The 22064-nt window shown below is 54.7% G+C and overlaps 1 protein-coding gene across 1 annotated transcript in view; it reads right to left on the reverse strand.

Moving 5' to 3' along the window:
• The window catches only part of MEF2D (myocyte enhancer factor 2D), a gene marked incomplete at its 3' end in the record, with an annotated part of 74043 nt that overhangs the window by 21439 nt on the left and 30540 nt on the right, over positions 1-22064 (reverse strand). Inside the window, exons 3-4 of the mRNA XM_029964106.1 lie at positions 11200-11494; positions 4800-5003 (exon numbers count right to left, since the gene is read on the reverse strand). Of these exons, the coding sequence (XP_029819966.1) occupies positions 4800-5003; positions 11200-11253 (258 nt within the window). The remainder of the gene's footprint in view (positions 1-4799; positions 5004-11199; positions 11495-22064) is intronic.

Below are 22064 nucleotides of genomic sequence, written 5' to 3' on the forward strand. Positions count from 1 at the left end.
ACCAATGCAGCTGAAAGACGGAAAGTTGAGCTTTTCTCTAAAAAAAAAAAAGAGTTTTTTCCTTTTTCTCTTTCAGAGGAAAAATGGAAAAAGTTGTTCCATAATCAGCAGAAGGGTTGAGGCTGGGTTTCCTTTGGGTGCTGGGGAGACTCTCTGGTGTCTCAGGGGCTGTGCCCATCTCACCACAATTCCTTTTGCAAGGACAGGAACTGGACCTCACACCTCTGCCCTCCCATCCGTGGCTGGGAATTGGGAAAGCAATCCCTCACATCCCTGGAAGCTCCTCTCCTCCAGCAACAGCTGCTGGCAGGTTCAGAAGCTGTGGGAATGGACGAGCCATGGCCATCCCCTGGGACCTTCGAAGGAGGGAACCTCACAACAGAATTTTTAAGAGGTTTCAGCCAAGCAAAAACATCCTTCTCCTTCCTAAAACCTGCAGCAATGACACAGAGGCCTGGATGTTTCAGACAGCTCCCAGTGCCCCTGCCTCTGCCCCCCATTCACCACCCAAACCAAGAGCAGGGATGAGTGAGGGGCTGCTGCCACCAGCCACAGTATTTTGCCATTTCTAAGTCCTCATGAAATCATCCCAGGGATTGCTTCCTCAACAAGGCTGTCAAGGAAAGCAGTGGAATGGGGTGGACGTGGCTCTGCTCACCTAGACCCTGAAACAGCTCACAGCATTACCCTTTGCCTTTCCCAAGGTCTTTCTCTGTGGGTCTAACATATTTAGTGCCCAACGCAGCTTTACCTTGGTCTCCTCGCTCTTCCCAGCCACCAACTTCTTAAAATCAGTCATAACTTCATTGTCTGTGAGACCCACAGCTCCCTGCCTGGGTGGGTTTGGAGCATCCCGAGCTGTGAGGGGCTGCTGCAGCGCTGTCATCCCCGCCCCAAGCCTGTTGTAACCCTGCCTGTAACCCTGGCCACAGCGAGGGGCTGCTGGAGCTGCGGGGAAGGGGAAGGGGACGAGCTCCAGAGCTGGCACAGCCGAGGACGGGGCTGATCTGCAGCGCGGTGGGACGGGAAGCACCGGCGGCGGTGAGTGACCAGGGCCCGAGTCGCAGCAGGACACGAGCCAAGGCAGCCCAGCTCGCAGCAATCTGCTGCTCAACAAGAGGTTTGGGACAAAAAAATGCCATTTTCAGCCATACAGGCATTGGCTGCTGGTTCTTTCATTTTTTTTGACAAAAAAAATGTGTGTCCCACATTTTTAGCTTTTTAAGATGATGTAAAAGGAAAACAATCCTACTGGAGCGGGAATCAAACTCAAAGATTCCTGTTTTCGGGATCTCTGCAAGGTCTTTTAGAAAAGAGCTTTCCTTCTCATTCCTCGTCATTCTCTTTGCCAGGGTAAAAACAGAAGATACAAAGAGGTTTTCAGGAAACCTTTCTGTCACTGGGCTGCAGCCAGTGGAACACGACTATTTTTCATACAAAAGAGACTTAAAAGCAATTCTTTCCGAGCAGAAAATTTTCAGAGGAGAAAACCAGGGTGAGAACTTCCCACAGCAAAAACTGACCTCGCTCATCGTCTGCCCCTCTTGCTGCCACCCCCAGGACCCCCATTCTATCAGGATCCACTGCAGGTCCTTCTTTTCCAGGAAATATTCCCACTCCCATGATCCCAGCTCACACAGGAGCACACTTCCAACCTGAAGAGCATGAGAGAGCAGCAGGAAATGCAGAACATGTGAGAGGAAACGATGCTTGACCAGGATGTGGTTGACTTCCCTTAGAGGAGGGAGACTCAACCACCCTGGGCTTTGGGGAAGTCTGGACGAGGATAAGGATGAGAATGAGGATGAGGATGAAGATGCGACACTGGCAGCTGCCTCTGAACTTCGCCGCCTCCCCAGCATCCTGCAAAATGCCTGATTTTACACATCCTGGGGAATGACAACTCCAGGAAGGAGAATTAGGGGAAAATCAGCCCCCCTGCAGAACATTCAGCCAAGGAAAGGACAGAAATGGCTGTGTGGCTTTAACTGGCTGTGGAGCATCCCAGTGCCCAGTGAGCTCTGCTCTGCCCAAGTCCCTCATCAGAAACTGGCACGTCAGCCGGGCTGCGAGGAAACGAGAAGCGACAGCGAGGAGCAAAGCCGGCGTGATCCCAGGCCGGGCGCGCACGTGGCACCCAGCGTGCCTGTCTGGGGGCTCAGCTGTCCCCCGCCTGATTAAGGAAACCCCCCTCTCTGCATTAGAGAGATTTTCTCAGACTTAAAAGCTTCCAACAGCCAGGACTTTGCCGGGCACGGAGAAGCCGCAGGGGTTGCGCGGCTGAATCTCGCTCACGACAGCCACTGCCGAGCCCTGGCGTGGCTGAGACACAGGGATGCCCCCGTGGGGGATGGTCCCCAAAAGGCAGTCGGGGGGTGTGGAACCCCTCTTGAACTAGGGCTGTGTACGCTCATCCCAGAGCAGCTCTGCCTCCTGCTAAATATCCAGGGGGATAAACTGCTCCAGGGCATTCCTGTGCAGCATGGGCTGGGGTGCCTCCAGTGCTCCCCACACAGATGCCTCTCCCCACAGCCAAAAACCAGGAGATCCTCACGTTTACTGTTGTTTTAAAACATAATTTGGACAGAGCAACTTGTCCTGCCCTGAGCTGTGGTAACAGTGCCCAACCTCCAGAGCCACCACCCACTCCCCCTCCACCAGGAAAACAAAATCAGGAGGCTTCTGCCTTGATTCCCCCAGGTCCCAGCTGCTCTTCATCCATCCAGCCAGAGTCCCCCAGAGCTGCATCCCTCGGCAGGAAGGGGCTGTGGGCATCACAGGGAAGGTGGGTCCTTGAAATCCACTTAAAATCATATTTGGTGACAAATTCCCAGCCTCAACCTTCAGGGTCTCTAAATGCTTAACAAGGGAAACTTCTGAAATGTGAAGATACTTTCTGGGACTCATGTTCAACTGGGAGACATCAAGAAACGAGATAAATTGGGTTTGTGTGCAGTGGGGACACAGCTGGGCTGGTGGGACCTGACCTGGGTGAGGGGAAATGGAAATCAGCACCAGGAGCAGGAATGGTCTCCTGGGGGCATGGATGTGGGAGAGAAACTGGTAAAAATCTTAGAGCAGCCCTAACCCTGTTCCAAGACAAGAAGAAGATGAGGAAGGAAGCTTGAGCAGCCTCCAGAACTGCCTTCACCCCAGTGGGTTTCGCTCCGTGACAGCTCTGCCAGCAAGATGTGCCGAGCCCAGCGTGTTTGGGCTCTTTTTCTTGCCATCCACCAATATCCTTCCGCTCCCGATGTTCCTCTCCTTGGCTTTGGATGCAGATCCAGCTTTTCATGTGGTGCAAACACAGTGTTTCTTTGGGTGCCAAGGACTGTGTGTAACTTGTCGGCTTGGGAGTGTTTGCATCTTGGACCATACGGGAACAGAGAACGCTGCCCAAAATGTTTACGGTATTTTTAGGCCAAGACAAATCTGTTCGGCGCTGCAAGCGCCGCAGTCTGAGCATCCCGGAGAGGCTGCGCTGGCGAGCGTGGCAGGGAAACATGCCTGCAAAACCTGAGCATCCTCAGAGAGAAGGGGCATCACCTGGCTCAAATGGGCCAAAAAGGACATTTCTGAACCATTTCTAAGGCCCCTACGCAACTGTGAGAAGAAACTGTGCTTGGAGAAGAGTCTCCAAGCCCCAGTGAGAGAAGGCAGATGCTGCCAGATGCTTGGCCATGGCTCAACTAGATGGACAACGAGGTGAAAACCTCAAGTCCAAACCTCTCAAAAAGACACATTTCATAGAGAATAAAAACAAAAAGAAAGCAAGATTTAGGGGGCTGGTTGGGTTTTTTCCCTTCTCCTTCATGAAATCAAAGCCTGAGCCTGCTGGCCAAGATGCACCAAAGGGATTCAAAGGCAGAAGTGGTTCAGCCCAATTCCTCCAGCAGCACAGGGCTCCTCTCTGTCACCAGCGGCTCTGCAGGTATTAATTGATGCCATAATGCTGCTAATTACCCAGCCAAGCCCTTCGTTTGCCCAGATTTAATGGCACCTGATGACCCCACAGCTCTATCTCCGTGGATGTGACCAATGACTGAGGCACCGCTGGCACCTTTGTGTGAGCCAAACGCCGTGTGCTTGGGCCTGGTGATGCTCTGCCAGCACCAGGGATGAGGACAAAGCAGTGGAGAGGGCCAGCACAGGGGCACTGACAGCACATGGCAGCTGAGCATCTCCTGCAATGCCAGCAGACTGGAGAGAGCAGCCTTGCAATGAGCACCGTCAGGACGTGTCAGTGGCAGTGCCAGGGTGGGTCAGACTGGACTTGGTTGGGTCATCCCTGGAGACCCACAAAACACAGATGGACAAGCCTTGAGCAACCCCACCAACCCGTGAGCTTGGCCGTGCTTTGAGCAGGGGCCGGACTAGAGGCGCCCAAGGTCCCTCTCATCTGAACTCCTCGTGCCCTCCCACCACCTCACTGTGCCTGTCAGAACACTGGGCTGTGGCAATGCCACCAGTTGCACCAGGCAACCCAGTGCAGCAACTCCATGAGATGCCTCCAAACACATAGTTTGTCTGGACCACAGCAAAGTCCCACAAAGCAAACCTGCACCTCAGTTTCAAGGCAGCAGGTCAACACGTAACTCGAGACAGCTTCAACTCTACCACCCAAATGGAGTGTTTTTGTAGGCTGAACCAAAATGATGCAAAATCCATCTGGCACTGAGTGTGGAATGTCTGCTCGCTCCATCCCCACCCTGCACCAAACTCCTGTGTTCGGCGGGGTGCCAGACCCAGTCCTGGCTCCACCACAACAGCAGAGCCGGGGAGCGGACGGGTGGCCTCACCTCGATGATGTCTGCGTTGGTCCGGCTCTCATGGGGCTCGTTGTACTCGGTGTACTTGAGCAGCACCTTGTCCATGTCGGTGCTGGCATATTGGAACAGCTTGTTGGAGTGGTTGAAGATGATGAGGGCGATCTCGCAGTCGCACAGGACACTCAGCTCATAGGCTTTCTTCATCAAGCCAAACTTGCGCTTGGTGAAGGTCACCTGAAAGCAAGGACAGGCGTGGTCAGAAACTCTGTCCATGCTGCCACAGACCTGACACCTCCCAGAGACAAATGGAATGACCACTGGACAAAGAGCAAAAGGAAAGGGAGGGCAGTTTCCTCAAATGGACCCAACCCCAAGCTCTCCTCTCTTTTTTCCCCTCTTCCAACCGGTTCATATCGATGCCTATTTTGGGATCCTCCAAAAGCAGACACTTCACAAGCACAAAGATGATTATCAGCGTTGGAAATCACATATTGCCAAATCAAGAGAAAATAAATTTCAGCAAAATCCCCAGCAGAGCTGCCATCTGTCTGGGGGCTGCGGGTTCTCGGTGGTTTTTAAGTCGAATGTTCAAGCGATGGAGATCTCGTCCTCGCTTGCTGCAGCAGCACTGTGAGCACCCAACCTTAGGGGCTGCAGAGCTGGGGGCTCAGCACCCTGAAGCTGCCTTGGGGTGCCCACCCCACCCTTGACTCACTGTCCTGCTCAGCAGCCCCCACTTCTCCTGGGAGGCTGTGCTTCCCCAAGGGCACCCCGACCCCCCCGTGCTCCCTCTTGCTGTCCCCATAACCTTGTTGGGGGGTTTTCTGCATTGCCTGCCTACTGGGGTCCCCTGTCCCCCAACCTGCCCTGCCTTGAGCTGTCACCAGAGCTGTTGGGTAATGAGGCAGCTTCTGCAGGACTGATCCTGGTGAGCTGGCTGGGGCCCGGGGCCAAACTGGGTGCTGGCTCCAACACCCGCTCCAGCTGCCGGGCAGACATTGGGCTGCGATTCCCAGCCCACACTCAGCTCTTGCTGCCACGCTCCTAACAGGACCCAGCTGGAGGGGAGGGAGCTGGTTTGGGGCTCCCAGTCCCTGCTGCAGTGCAGACAGCTGTTGAGGGTCCCTCACCCCTCCAGAACACGTGGCACACTGCTGGGGAAGGCGTGATGCTTGGCCAATGCCCTCTCAGCAAATAAAAAGCAGAAAAAGACAATAAAAGGCAGGAGGTCACAGCTTTGCTCTAAGCATCGCTCTGGGGGTGAAGCAGCCGCCGGGTGAAGGGCTGGAGTCGAGCTGAGATGCCCTTGGGTGCCGAGAGCTGCTCCCTCGCTGCACAGGAGGGCTCGACCCCACTTTGGGCCTCCACCACAGCATCGATTTTGCAGCTGAACAGCTTTAATGTGCAGAGCTGAGGGAGGAGAGTGAAGGAGGCTGCTGCCTTTGCTCAACCCGAGTCAGTGGCCTCACAGCCACAGTCCAAAGAGCTCAACACGGAGCTTCCCAGCCCACACCAGTGCTGAGGAGCAGTGCCACCACGATGCTGCCACAGCACCCAGCACACACCCCCCGGGGTCCTGCACCCCTCGAGACAGAGCCGTGTCCCCACATGTGGTGGGAGGGCAGAGCAGGGGCAGGTCTGGGCACACTCGGCACAGGGAGCTGCTGCCCCTCCCCACCATCTCCCAGAGATGATTAAGCAGTAACGAGATTCAGCTCTAATCACCTCATCCCCTGGAAAGTGCAGGGCTGGCACCCCACACCGCTGCGCCCTCCACGTGCGCCCGCTCTCGCTGCAGCCGGGCTGAGAGCACTGGTGCTCACGTTGCCAGCGCTGCCCCAGCCCTGGCACGCTCTGACACAAATTAAATTACTTGGGGGCCAGCTCTGGTGTCATCAGCAATTTCCCCTCCTCGGTGGCATCCTGGGCCTCTTGGCCACCCAAAATCGCTGCTGCCAGGTGCTGGACCCGGCTGCTCCCATGAAAGAGCTGGCAGTGCCACGCAGCAGCCAGTGGCCACATGGTCAGCTGATATTCTGCTCCTCCATGGCAGGACAGGCACTAAAACCAAGCCAGGGCTCCCCAGCACTGTGGCAGCAGCGTTTCTGGTCCCACGTCCCTACCAGAGACCAGGTGCTCTGCCCCATGTCCCTGCTAGAGACCAGGTGCTCTGCCCCACGTCCCTGCCAGAGACCAGGTGCTCTGCCGCCGCTCCGGCAGCACCACAGCCTGGCACGACCTGCCTCGCTGTCCCGCCGGGACAGCCCCACAGCTCTGACTCACCCTCTAAGCAGCCCGAGGAGCCCCTAAGAGGAAAACACACCATGTCTCTGCCAAGACAGAGGGAACAGCCGAGGGTGGTTGCTTCTGCTGCTGCCAGTGCTGGGGATACCTCACCAAAACACACCTTGCCAAGCACCATGAGACCTCTCATCCACCAAGATCGGAGGCAACAGGGTGAGGCCGAGGCATGTGAGCAAGGGGGCAGCTCTTGGCAATGAAGACCAGGAACAAGTTTGGTTTGGGTTTTGCCCTTGAGTGTGGGGTCACCTTCCCCAAACCAACCAGCAACCTGGGCAGAGCTGAGCAGAACCCAAAGCACCAAATTATCCCTCTACAGATGAGGAGATATTCCCTCTGCAGACAGGAACAGGGCAGAGGAGCATCCCTCTGTCTTGGCACCCTTGCTTCTTCCAGAGAAAAGCAAAGATTTACCATTTAGCCACCACATAACACAAAGGCTTCACCTAATGCTGCCTTGGGCATCCACCCGTGACCCGGGACAGAAACCCCAAACCTTCCCCTGACGCTGTGCACGAACCCGATCTAGAAGAATTAACCTCGTAAGTCTAAGAAGGTAATCAAATCTCATGCTTCAGGGCATAAGCCGATCACCAAAGGGGTCAGGAAGGAATTACTGCCCCACACTAGCAGGGGATTTTTGCCTTTCCCCTGATGCAAACCATATTGGCGGTTGCCAGAGTCAGCGGCCTGGCCCTGAAGGACTGATGGCCTGATCTGTCGTGGCAAATCCTCTCCAGTAATTCCTCTAATGACATTAGTGACTCTTACTTGCTCTCGTCCCCTGGTTTTGGCTGCTGCTGTAATTCACAGAATCGCACAGTGCTTTGGGCTGGAAGGGATCTAAAAGCTCATCTTGTCCCATTCTCCCGCCACGGGCAGGGACACCTTCAGTGAGACCAGGTTGCTTCAAGCCCTGTCCAATCTGGCCTTGAACACTTCCAGGGATGGGGCAGCCACAGCTTCTCTGGGCAACCTGTGCCAGGGCCTCAACACCCTCACACAGAAGAATTTCCTCCTAATATCCAACCTAAATTCTCTCCCTTTTCAGTTTAAAACCATCCCCTCCTTGTCCTTTCTCTCTAGGTCCTTGTCCAAAGTCCCTCTCCAGCTCTACTGAAGCCACTGTAGGCACTGGAAGGCACTCCAAGGTCTCCACAAAGCCTTCTCTTCTCCAGGCTGAACAATCCCAGCTGCTCCAGCTTGTCTCCAGAGCAGAGGTGCTCCAGCCTTCAGAGCATCTCCGTGGCTTCCTCCAGACCCACTCCAGCAACTCCACGTGCTGTTGGAGCCTCCATGTGGGTTTGTGGTCTGTGCCCCCATGAAAGGCAGAGCGTGGGACATGAGCAGGGTCAGACTCACTGATGCCGCAGGCTCAGTGTGAGATGCGAGGGAAGAACTTCATCTCACAGTGAAGGCCCTGGAGAGCCCCTGTTCAGCCTTAACTCTCCCTGAGGTTCACCATGCCTCAGCAGCCCTCAAACCACGGTTAGGGATGAAATCCTCGGCAGCACAAGTGGAACCGCAGGTGTCGAGAGCGGCTCTGCCTCCAGCTCCTCACACAACCCTTCTCCAGCACATCCCTGCGCTACTCCCATTCCTCATCTCTCCCTCTCCCGACAGGCGCAGGTGCCACGGGAGCCATCCGGGCACACCGAGGATGGTGCACAGAGCTGCCAGCCCTACATTTCCAGCAGCAGCACCGCGGCACAAAGCCCCATCCATAATTCATCAGTGCCAGGCTGCTCCGCTCCTGGGGCACGGTACCGGAGAGCCAAGTGTGCCCCCCGCGCCGAGCCAGAGCGCGGGGGCTGCCGTGGAGGCAGGGGTGGGCTGAGGATGCTCCCAGACAATGGGTTTAAGCCAGCTTAGCCAGCAGCCCACAGCACGCACGACGCCTCTCACCGCTGATCCGCAATAACAGCCGGAGAGGGAGGACACGGGAGAGAGAAGGAAGAGGCAGCTCCAGGGAGACCTCACTGCGGCCTTTCAGCTTATAAAAAAGATGGAGAGGGACTTTTCACATGGGCAGATATTGATGGGACAAGGGGGGATGGTTCTAAAATGATGAATGGGAGATTTAGGTGGGATGTTAAGGAAGAAGTCCTTCCCTGTGAGGGTGGGGAGGCTCTTGCACAGGTTGCCCAGAGAAGTTGTGGCTGCCCCATCCCTGGAAGTGTTCAAGGCCAGGTTGGATTTGGTTTGGAGCAACCTGGGCTAGTGGAAGGTGTCCCTGGCCATGGCAGGGGTGTGGGACAAAACAGTCTTTAAGGTCTCTTCCAACCCAAACCATCCCATGATTCCATGAGATGAAGCAAGAGGGGACACTTCTGACTCTGGGGAGCAAATCCTGGCACTGCTCATGTACAGTGTGGAACAGGAGGGTTCTCACCCCCTTTACAGCTCCCACTGTGGTGGATAGAGCAGATCAGCAACCCACTGCCTGGAGCAGCCCTTCACAAAATGTCCCATCTTCCTGGTGTGTCCTTGTTTCCCAAAGAAAGGGAGCAGCGAAAGTAACTGATTGCAAAGCTGCACTGATGACCAATTAAACAGCTGCAGCTTTGCTGACACTCAACTTCAACAGGGCTGGGTTTTTGGGAAGCAAAGCGAGATGTGCCGTGCTGGGGTGGGGAGCAATGCTCCCATACTGGGTTTTGGAAGAACCAGCCCAGCCAGGGCTGCAGCTGCTGCCAGGGGAAAACCAATGTCCCCCAGCCCAGGGAGCTGGGCTTTGGGGAGAACACGTGACATGGGAGACACGCTAAAGCCACAGCACCCAGCTGGGCAGAGCAACTCCTGCTGCCAAATCCCACCTGGTGCAGCAAGACCCCCAAAAACAGCCCCACCACCTTGACTGTTGTCTCTGGAAGAGAAGTGCCTCCTTCCTTTCCCGAAGCCTTATCCAGCAGGGCCAGGCTGTGCCACCCCCCTCCAGCATTACCAAATATTTTCCATTTGTCTGAACTTCCAACAGGGCTCCAGTCACTGTGGATCCCTTGCTCCCCCCCTCAGTGCTGCCCCATAAAATACAGCCTGGCTCCTTTAATAACCCCTAAGGCCCCGTTTCCTCTTCATTATGGACACAAACAGTGCCAGGAGCAACTGGGACATCAGCAAAACCCATTTGATGTTCATCCCAGCCCCCTCCCCTCAAATGAAGCTGTAATGAGGAAAACCTGCCATTTCCTATTGTTCCGCTGCAGAGCAATAAACTGGTTATCCAGTTCTGTTCTTTGCCACTCCTTAAGCATTAGGAATACATCCACACTTTTTTTTGCTGGGTTTTTTTTCTGTTTTTATGTAATAAAAGCATCAGGACAGAAGTGTGGCAGGCCACTCTGGGGTGTGGAGGTTGCTGGACTACAGGCAGTGGCTTGGATCTGCTTAGCCAAACTCCAGGAGCACAGGAAGCAAAGGGACCTGCCTGGAAGTCTTGTGGTTATGGGGAGTACACCGATGGAGTCATCCCAGAGCAAACCTGGGCCAGCAAAGAGCTGCTGCTCCGCTGCTCCGGCTCAAGGAACACGGCAATTTGGGAAAAACCTGATGGGTTTTTTCCCTCTGAGATACACAAATGCATTCCTACACACATGCACATGCATGTGTGTCTCGGGCTTGGCTTCAACACAGCCCAAGGAAAAAAACCCTGGAGCCATGTAAGTTTTCAATTGAGAAGAAAAAAAAAAAAAGGAATAATTTGGGTTGTTTGCGTTCAGCAAAATGGGTATTTGTTGTGGCTGTTTTTTATTGGAAAAACCACATGGAAAATGTCAACTGAAATATATTTTCTGCAAGAAAAAAAAAAAAAAAAACCAAAAAGGGAACTAACTAAGTGGAGAAGATACTTTCTTCTGGAAAAGCACTTAGATGGAAACGGCGCGAGGAGCTCCAAGGCGAGGAGCAACGCCTGGGTGGGGGCCGTGGTGCAACGGGGCTTTTTGCCTGGTTCTGGGATCTGCCTGGATCCAACCCCGGCGCCGAGTCTCACCCATCTGCTTATTTTATGGGTTGGGAATAAAACAGCACCAGTGGCCCAGAATGAGATGGAAATGGGTCGTTTTGAAACAGAACCCCTAAAATCCCCGCCGGGACAGGAGGAGAAGGGGCGAGGAGGGGCAGCACCGACCTGCCGATTGCGCTCGTCCGTGATCCGCTGGATCTGGATCTTTTTTCTCCCCATCTTCTCTGGAAATCCTCACCGCACCCGGGACGACTTCGGCTCAGGGGAGGGGAGAAGTAACCCGCTTCAAAACGCTTTCATTAAAGAGCGTCGAGGGGCTTTTTTCACGGGTGGAAAACAAACCCAAAAAAAGCCAAACAAAAAAAAAAAGAGAGTTTTGGGTGTCTCCGTGCTCAGTTCATGGTACCCTCGTGTGCGGCCGGATCCAGCGGGGCTGAGCCGTCAGCAGCTGCTCAGAAACCTGCACAAGGAGAGAGACAGGAGTGAGCCAGTCTGTTCCCAAACCGCATCCAGGACCCAGCGCCCTCCCGGCATCCTCCCTCCGCCGGTGCGGATCCCACTCCCCAGGCCATGGGGGTCTCTGGTCCTTCCTCCCATTCAGCTCTGGGGCCAGAAAGGCAGCAAAGGGATTTATCCAACCTGGTCTTGAAGAACCCCAAGGATGGAGCCCAAGAGCACCCGCGCCACAGGACACGTGTGGGCCGGGCATGGCGATGCTCAGGGAGGAGGAGGAGACGGCAGCAACGCGCCCATGAATCATTATTCCTCTGTGACACTCCAGACTTTTTTTTTCTCTTAATAAAGTCATAAGTAGTCGAGTGGCTGGTGATTAGCTCGGGCAATTTAAATCCGTCTCCAATTTCTGCACTAATCTTCAATTTGGAATTTTAAAATATCTTTATTTGATTACTTAAAAAAACCTTATAACCAGGCACAGAAACCTAATTCTTATGAGAAAGGAAGACTCTGAAGGTAGCTGAGACAGCCTGGCCTTCCACTGAGCTCAGCCACAGCCAGACACTGGATGTTTCCATTGATCTGGGGGCTGTGTGGATTGACTCGGGGGTATCTTGTGCCCTAAGCTCTCCCAAAGGGGTGAGTCCACAGATCCCAGAGCATCCACATGGTTCCAGCCTCCCTCTGGGATCCCACAGCAGATCACAGGGCAGGGACTCAGCCCCCCTGGGCACCTGCATCCCCTGATGCCAGAGGCTCTATCCAGATGTACCAGGGCACCTCCTGAGAGAGAGGTGCCTCCCAACCCCATTTCACCCCCATTTCTCAGCATGTGCTGCAGTGCAGCGAGGGGGACAAAGAGGGAACTTCAGCCAGTTCATTTTCCACAGGTATGTTTTCCTCCCAGCTCTCTCTGCGAGCGGCTGGATAACAGCAGTGATAACGTTGCATTTAAGGCGAGGTGCCCTGTGCCAAGACCCAGACAGAGGGAAAAGCCAGTCCCAAAATAGCTTCCTATCTGCCTTGACTTGGCAGTCCCCAGCTCTTGGTCTTGTTACAAAAAGCATGAAAAAAAAGCTTTTTCTTCCATCCCTTCATCCCAAATGCACTGCAGCAGCCGCAGCCAACCCTGACTGAGCTCCTCCTGCTCCTCTCCCACCCTAGAGCCCCCTCAGGCCCCACTGAAGGCCCCCAGGGACCTTGGCCCCGTCCTCTGCCCTCTCATCAGACCATGTTTCAACAACAAACAAGCCCTGATGGTCTCACTTCCACACTTGTTTTTGGGGTTCATTGAGTCACGTGAGTCACTTAATCTTTTTTTTCGGTAAAATTATTCATCGTGCACCATCTTTTATGGTTTAGTGCAGGTTTAAGCAGCCCAGAGGAGAATGGGGAGACTTGTTTTCCCCCACCCCCAAAATCCACCATTTGCCCTTCAGGGAGGATGCGCAAGAGGAAGCACAGGAAGGAGACCGGAGAGACAAAGGGCAGCAAAACCTGCTTTTTTTTTCCCTTGTAAATCCCACCAGGAAGACTCTTTGCAAGGACAGACCATATAGGGATGGCATTTGCTGCTTGGACCATTATTTCTCAAAATTGGTGAGTGTTTCCCTCCCAGCAGCAAATGGGAGGGACCGTCCGGCTGTGAGGAGCACTGTCACCACGGGGGATGCTGAAGCAGTGCCAGGGATGTCCTTCAGCTCCCTGTCCCTCTGTGGGCAGCCTCAAAAAGATAGGTCCCAGAGTATTGCCAGTCCCAGAGCATCGTTGACCCCAGAGCATCACCAGTTCCAGAGCACTGCTGGACCCAGAGCATCACCAGTCCCAGAGCATCACCAGTGCCCCAGCATCACCAGTCCACAGCATCACTGGTCCCAGAGCATTGCCAGTTCCAGAGCACCACTGCCCTGGCTGGCACCAGCAAGCAGGGAATGCAGGTGCTGGGCTGCCACAAGATTATCCCTCAAAGGTTGGTGATATGAGAAGAGTTAAAAGGAAAATGAGGACTTTTGTTACATCCACCTGGAGTGTCAGCTCAGTGTTTCCCTCACTGTGAGGCCTCACGGGACAGAGTCCACAGCGCAAGGCTTGAGGCCAAGGTGAGCATTTTGCATGCACAGAGAACTTTGGCAGAGGAGAAAACTTCTGCCGGGTTTGCTTTGCCACTTTTCCCTTCAGAGATGCCATTTCTTTAAACTGGCTGAAAAATATTCACCTTCAGCATCTTCAAAACCGCCAGCAGGAGCACGAAGTAGCAACAGCTCCACATCCGGACCCAGGGCAAGATGCTAATTCTTTCCGAGTGCTGCAGCTCTTGGACAGAGAAACCCTCTGAAAGACAGTGGATTTACTGTCCAAACCAGAGAGGAACTCTCCAGAAGCAACAATAAACACTGGAGAACAACGGGCAGTAAATTTAAACTGAGTGAAAGGAAACATATTTTAACACAATTTCGTTGTGGGACTTGTTCACAGGATGCTATTGCAGCCAAAAGCTCCAGAGTGCTCAAAAAGAGATGGGATATTTGTAGGGATGAGAAGATCCCAATGCTGCTCATGCCTGCCCTGACCTCTGCACGAGCCGACTCTTCTTGCATGGGAGCAGCAGGATTCAAACCACATTCCCCTCCCTGGGCCACAAATAAACCCCAAGTGTTTCAATTCAAATCCCCTTTTTCAACCACCAAATCAGATTCCTCCTGCTGCTCTGAATCCCAAATCCTGCATCCTCAGCACCTCGGCTGGATGGGGACCGCTGTCCCAGCTTCAGGGTTTGCTCATGCCACTGGGTAAAGTTCTCCACAAGAAAAAGGCAACTTAACAGTTTCTTGCTCATCATCATGGGGAGAAAAGGAGCTGCCATGTGATGCTCTTGATCCTTCTCCCCTGCACGGAAAGGAAAACACCCCATTGCAAGGGCAACCATCAGATGGGACAAAGAGGAGGGATGAAGAAGAGCAAGGCATGTTTGCTGCCCTCCAAATGCACCCTACAGAGGGGATTTCAAACTCCTCCCTTTTCTCTTTATGCTCCTGGTGTTGGAGTTGGGGTTTGGGGGTGGGTTTATTTGTTTTTAGGTTGGGGGTTTTTCCCCACCATATTTTTAAACCCAGGTATTTTCACGTTTCCTGCCCGGGTGGCTGTTTCAGAAAGTCCAACCACAGGCTTGAGTTTCTGATCAGCACCTGGAAGTGCAAGAAACCTGGAGAGCTGCCTTTGTTCCTCCTGCCCCCCATGCCAGCACTGCCACTGCCGGCTCAGCCCCAACCCAGGAGCACCCCCTTTGCCCCTGGAGCTCCCTCTCCTTCACCACCAAACTGCTCTGTGTCCCTGATTGCCCAACCCGAGGCATCGGGATCACCCATGACTCTCCTCCCCTCCATGATCAGGTGGAATTTAAGCACCTGAACGTGTATATAGGGAAGCACCCGGAGCACAGGACTGTTAAAAGGAGTTGAGCTCCTAAATAACTTTCAACCTTTGGGGTCTCAGGTGATTTTATTCAACACAATAACCCCAGTCATTAAAACATGTTCTTTCTCAGATAGCAGCTTCCTTCTGAGCCTGGTTTTCCAAGGAAAACGCTACAGCCTGACGAGGAAGGTCCAAGGGCATCGAAAGGGACCTACAAACCTGCTGGAAAGCAAACCACTGGCACTGCACCGGCAAAAAGCCACCCTGTCCCTCTCCCGCCCCAGGGAATCTCGGCGAGGATCAGGGAATTCAGCATCGCCCCGGGGAGGCAGCGAGAAGTGCTGGAAGAGGCAGCCGCCAGCGCCCGCACATCACCCCCCGCCCTCCACCACCCCCACCCCCCGCACTCGCACAAGTGTGACTATCACAGCAATTAGCACACATGCCAATTAACTCCGAGCAGGTGCTGGTTAACTCTGTGCTGAGTAATTCATCCCCGGCTCCCAGTAAATTGCTCCAAATTGGAGAGACGGGCGAGGGAGCAGAGTTAGCATTTTGCAAATGGGGGAAGAAAGAAAAAGCAAAGAGGAATGTCAGCTGGGAGATGTTTTTACAAAACAAGGAATTTGGGGGGCTGTATCCCCAGCTCCAAGAGCTGGGGGACACAGGGGAGCTGATAACTCTTCTAAGTCTCTATTTCTGTATTTTTTTACCTACATTTTTCTGATCTATTCTACCTGTTTCTAAGTGGCTTCACCTTGGCTTTGCACAAGCAGTGGGGTGCTCTGCACCGCTCTGTAATTTGTCACTTTTCCATTCCTCCTGAACAGCCCCACGTTTCTGAGCAGGGACACTCAAAGTCTCAGATCCACTTTCTATGGCCATTTGCTATTTTTAATATACTTTTATTGCATCTCTTTTTAGTTGCTCCTTACTAAAGTTAGCACAACACACTGCTCCTCTCGAGGCCAAAGGAATTCAGCTGCCCTTCCTTAATGCCCACCTTGCAAAGCCGTGTGCTCTCAGCACAATGTCAGCTGAGATAAACCAAACCTTGGCCGTGCAGCTGCAGGGGGAAGATCAAAAAGATGAATCCAAAAGCTTTAGGAAGATAAATAAAGGGAAATAAACGCATCCTTTCCAAAAATGTATTTGCCTTTGGAGCTCTTTGTTTTTCCCTGCGTGTGGCACCACGCTCCCCAGTCCACTCGTGCCTGTGCAGAAACACACAGCAGAGCCAGCGACACGGGTGACAGCAAAACTGGGATGGGTTCAACATGGCACTGGTTCAAGGGACGTTTTCCCCATCTCCATCCCCAAACCAGGGCTGGCACCATGGGGACGTCCCTGGCTGTGAGGAAACCTGCAAAAGCAGCTTCAAAGGACAGTCGGAGCTTGGGTAAAGAAAGGATGGAAAAGGGAAAGAAAGAAAACACTGTCCTGTGAAGATGCAGCTCATCTGATGGACGAGGTGAATGGGAGGATGTCTGATCATGGCACAGAAAGCCCCAATTTGGAGGGAGAAATCCAGGTGACAGGCAGAGCACAGCCCAACTCAGCACCTGCTCTGCCCAGGCACCCAATGCTTTCACTGTAGGATTAATCCACCTTTTACCCAGGATTTGCAGGAATTCTCCCAAAGATGGGTTTGTCCTTACTTGGCTCCATCAAGTCAAAGGGCTGGCTGAGAGTTACGGGTCTGAATGCAGCGAGATGGGGTCTTCCCCACCGGGTACCCCCCTCCAAGGCACAGGGCACCCAACAGGACTGAAATCACTGACCCCAGCCCAGCGGGACCAACATATTCAGGGGGGGGCCTCAGGGTTTATTCACATACAGAAGTTACTGCAATAACATGTCCCTGTCTTGCAGCATCTCCATGGGAGGGTCATTGCAAGAGAGCTTCAGCACACAGGCAGTGGGTACATGGGGTACGAGGTGCAGGGTGTTACAGAACTGTAGAACAGTTTGGGCTGGACAGGACCTTAAAGCTCATCTCGTCCCACTCCTTCCACTACACCAGGGTGCTCCAAGCCCCATCCAACCTGACCTTGAACACTTGATACAAGGGCAGCCACAGCTTCTCTGGGCAACCTGGACCAGGGTCTCACCACCCTCACAGCCAAGAATTTCTTCCCAATATCCCATCTAACCCTGCCCTCTGGCAGTGGGAAGCCATTCCCCCTTGTCCTGTCACTCTAGACCCTTGTCCAAAGCCCCTCTCCAGCTTTCTTGGAGCCCCTTTAGGCACTGGAAGGGGCTCTAAGGTGTCATAGGACTCTTCTCCAGGCTGAACAATCCCAGCTCTCCATAGCAGAGGGGCTCCAGCCCTTAGAGGATCTCCAAGGCCTCCTCTGGACTCACTCCAGCAGCTCCACATTCTCCCTGTGCTGGAGGACTGGAGGCAGCACTGCAGTGGAGTCTCACCAGAGCAGAGCAGAGGGGCAGAATCCCCCCCTCATCTGCTGCCCACGCTGTGGGGGTGAGCCCATGACAGTGCTGGATTTCTGTGCTGCAAACCAGCCCACGAGCTCGGCCTGCCATGGGAAGTGGTTTACACCCACCACGCCGAGCCACTGCCGAGCCCTTCACCACCCTGTGCTGGGGTGTGGGAGAAAGGGCCAAGCAAAGGGAGGGAGCAGTGATGCTCTCAAGGTGGCAATGATACTTTAGAAAGAGCAGCCCCCCTGCCCTGCTGCATTGCTCCCTGCCACAAACCTGCAGCTCTTATCAGGAGGAGCGGCTGAGTTGAGGTGCAGTGTGGCTGCCCTGCCCCGGCAGCCCCCGGCACAGCTCTGACTCCCCACCCGCTCCAAAGAGCCATAAAAGCAATTGCAAATAAAGCAGCAGCCGCAGCTCCAAGCCTCGGCTCGAGGCTACCGAGTCCTGCACTCGCACAGACTGACGGAGTCACTTCCCCACCCACGACCAGGGCTGGATCCTTTCCCTTAAGGACGAGGATTTAGCTCAAGTCACCTCTTGAACCCGCCTGTTTAACTGCAGTTCTTGCCTTCCTGTTTCCTTTCTCGCTGCCTTTTGTGAGTTAATTGTTGTTTTTTTAACATATCCTCCATGCTGACACCAAGGACTTTTAGTTTCCTTCTTGGTGGTTTCTGGATCTGCAGGACTGACTTCCTTCTCCTCTGCAGAGGAGGAAAAGCGTTCTTCCCTAAAATGCAGTGCCTGTACCCATGTTAACATTGGTCTTCCTCTCCAGCAAAGGCACCCGCGTGGTGCCAGCCATCACCCCGAGCTGGCTTTGCTGCGGGATGGGGGGCAGCACTGGCAGAAGCAGCCCCAGCAGAGGGATGTGGCACCCTGGAGGGATGTGGTACCATGGAGGAACGCGGTACCTGCCTGGGGATGTCCCCAGCAGGGCAGCAGGCAGCTGCCATCGAGTTCATCAGCCCCGCTGCACACACCGTGAGGGACTCCAACTCGGCAGCTTAGCATTGTTTAGCACCTCTTTATCTACAAACCGAGATCAAAACCGCACAAACATGCTCAAGTCTCCTCCAAGGCTTCTATTCTGGTTTCAGGATGATGCTATCTGGGTTCCTGTGTCGAGCCTCCAGATGCAGGCAGGGGGAGGGGAGAGGAAGGCGTCCAAAACACGGCTCCAGAGCAAACCTCCCGCTCGGAAATGTGGCTGCTTGACCCTCCCTGGGGCTAAATCCCACTTGCCTGGCAGGTGCCAAAGCAGAGCTCCTCCTGCACACCTCATGCCCGCGGCAGGGCCCCGATTTCCCCGAGATGGGCGCCAAGCTCGGCTCCTCCTGCCTGCACAGGATCGGTCCCGCCAGCTGCAGGTACAAACCTTGGGAGCTGAGGGGAGCAGGAGCAAGGCTGGATCCAGTCAGGCCCCCAAGGAATTTGAAAAAGACACATATATTCCTGACCCAGATTCAGGCACTCTCTGGAGAAAAGCAGATGCCAACCGCGCAACCAGCTCCGCTGAGCTGTAACAAAACCTCGCGCGGTGCCAAGCCCGGCAGAGGCTGGGGAACAGCACAGCCCTGACACGATGCTGGAGAACCAGCATTTGCTGTGCAAGGGTGGGTGAAAGAAAGGATTTAGGGGAAATTATTAAACCAGGGTTGATCTTCTCTTCCCCTGCAGCTCATATGCCAGTGTGGACCCAGACAACACCCACGATAAGAGTGTCAGCACCAGCGAGGACTGGAGGCAGCACCCAAACCTGGCACCCTGGTCCCTGCACCCCAAATCCCACAGTTTTATCCCACGCCACAGGGAGGCCATCACATCCACCACACCAGGAGCACGTCCCAGGCTGGGGATGTGTTCTGCAGAGGCTGGGTGGCAGCAGGGACAGCTGGTGACCTTCTCTGCACCGCCAGCGTGGCCAGAGCCAGCAGAGGCTGGAGGAGACATGGGAAAGGGAGGCTGGGCAGGAGCCCTGGGCGAGGTCACTGGCAAACCTGTGGCCCTTGGCCAAAAGTCAACCAGGGAACCATTGTCACCGCATGCCAAGGTGAGGACGTGGCCTCCAGGAGGAAGAGCCCACAGGACCAGGACAAGCAGGGACTTGCAGCCCCTCATGCCACATGGCTTCCCAGGGTGGCAGCTGGTCCTCTCTCCTGAAGGGAGATGCTGCAGGGAGGGACTAGCAGGGACGAGCTGCTGCAAGGCTCAGTGTTAAAATGGAGGGCTCAGACAGCCCCTTGCTAAAGTGACCTTCAAAGCACCCTGGGAACAGCAACCAAAGGCTGATGCAGCTGCCAGAAAAGTCCTATGACCTTGAGCAGCGACCTTGGCAGCGGCATCCTCGCAGCGGGGGTCACTCATCACCCCGAGCCTGGCTCTGGTCTCCAAGGTGGTTCAGTGGCTTCCCTGGGTGTGCACAGCAGGCTGGGGCACCCCCATACGGGTACAGCATTCCCTTCCCTGGCTGGGACCAACTGCTTGCACAGGGCAGCCCTGTCACCTCCATGCCCATCTACCCTCCATCTGCATCCATCCTCGTCCCCGGCCACCTTTATCCCCTTCCACCCCCATCCACTCTCTATCCCCATCCACCCTCATGCCCACCCACCCTTGGCCCCCATCCATCCTCCATGCCCATCCCACCCCTTCATCCCAAACCACCCTACACCCCCAGGGGAGGAGCAGCCAGACCCTTCAAAAACCATTCCCCTTCCCCCATGGTTATCCATAACCAGCTCCAGAGCTGGAGACTGGGGGTAATTTTCCCCTCTACACTAAGTAGAGTTTTCTAAATGATGGGAAGCGAGAGCCCATTATCCGGCTCCGTCGCCCACCCCCACGGCTCCCTGCAGGGCATGAAATAACCACCTGCCAGCTCCCCAGAGCCCCGCGCCGTGGCAATGAGATCGCAGCTTCCCCTGTCACTATTGTCAGAGCAAAATTTAGATACCTGGTAATGAGGAGGTTTAATATGACAGATGAGAGGTTGACTCATTAAAAAAAAAGAGTGAGAAGGAGAGGGAGCTGAATTTGGGGTCGGATCCTGCGCTCATAAATCTGGAGGCTGTCACAGCCATTCCCCGCACCGGTGGGGAGTAGGAGCAGCTCTCCACCCCAAACCAGCCCCATAGAGGGGACTTTGCTGGTGTTGAGGCCACACGGAGGAAAGGGAAGGGATGGAGAGAGTGGATGTTGCTACAGTTTTTGGGTCCACCCAGTTCTGCTGCTCACAGAGCTGCCTCCCCCTCTGGGGTGGGGGGTTTGAGCCCAGGAAGAGCCTCAGTGCCCAATGGCAGCAATGTCTCACTTTGAGGGGTTTTCTCTGTCAATGAACAGCATGGCAAGATGCAGACCTGGGGAGTGGGTGCAGCCAAGGCTCCCCACACTCCCAACACCACCCCTATCCCAAGGGTGCACCATGCCCCAGTGCAGCCCAGCAAGGATCCTGCTGCCAGCAACTTCACGGTGGTCACCGTCACCACTATGGTCACCAAGGACATCGATGGCTTGCGAGTCCCAAAACACAACAGGCCAAAGGGGGACAACCACTGCCTTCAGCTCACACACAGGGGGCAGGATCCCACCACTGCGACCCAGTGAGGCTCCCAGGGGCAGCTCAGCAGCATCAGGGCAAAACCCTCCCTGCAGGGAATTTAGGGGCTCTCCATGAAGGGGACAGGATTTCCCCCAGCAGCAGAGGGGACAACTCTCTCCCATGGTGGGTTTTACCCAGGGGAAATTCCATGAGACCTGACTGTTGCTCCGGGCCATCCACGAGAGCAATGGAAATCCACGGGCAGCCCCGTGGGACACGGCAGAAAGTGAAACTGTCCCAGAGGAAACACTGCTCTTCCCTCCCATGTCAATGGCACGGGGATTGGGGATGTGTCCTCTGCAGCCAGCCTGGAGCATCCTGCTGTCACCGTCCCTTTGCCCAAGAGCAGCGTGGTACAAATCATGGAATCCTAGAATTGTTTGGGTGCGAAGGGACCTTAAAGCTCATGTAGTTCCAAATTCCCTGCCACGGGCAGGAGCATCTTCCACTACACCAGGGTGCTCCAAGCCCCATCCAACCTGACCTTGGACACTTCCAGGGATCCAGGGGCAGCCACAGCTTCTATGGGCAACCTGGGCCAGGGCCTCACCATCCTCACAGCCAAGAATTTCATCCCAATATCCCATCTAACCCTGCCTTCTGGCAGTAGGAAGCCATTTCCCCTTTTCCTGTCACTCCAGGCCCTTGTCCAGGTCCTTGTTCAAAGTCCCTCTCCAGCTCTCTTGGAGCCCGTTTAGGCACTGGAAGGGGCTTTAAGGTCTCCTCGGAGCCTTCCCTTCTCCAGATTGAACAGCCCCAGCTCTCTCAGCCTGTCTTCATCTCCATCCCCAGCCCAGCCCCACTTTCAGGGACCCTGTGCCCTGTCCCCAACCAGGAAGGGACACCCCAGAGCAGCTTTGCAGATCCTCCAGTACCCAAAGCCCAGTGCAGGCTCAGTCTGGGAGCCAGGGCTGTTGAGAGGACAGAGGCCCACAGTTGCCACCTCAGAGCTCAGCCCTCTAACACGATCCTCCCTCCCAGTGCGTGACCTCGGCAGCGCTGCTCCCAAAGACTCAGCCCTTTCCCAAGGGCCACCAAGATCTTTCAAACCGGCCTCCCAAAACCACTTCTTTGTTGGTTTTTCACCCTCAAGCACTGGTGAGTAACAGTTGCAATGACC

The sequence above is a fragment of the Manacus vitellinus genome, unplaced genomic scaffold, assembly GCF_001715985.3.
Source record: "Manacus vitellinus isolate BGI_N305 unplaced genomic scaffold, ASM171598v3 scaffold_106_pilon, whole genome shotgun sequence".
Taxonomy (NCBI): Eukaryota; Metazoa; Chordata; class Aves; order Passeriformes; family Pipridae; genus Manacus; species Manacus vitellinus.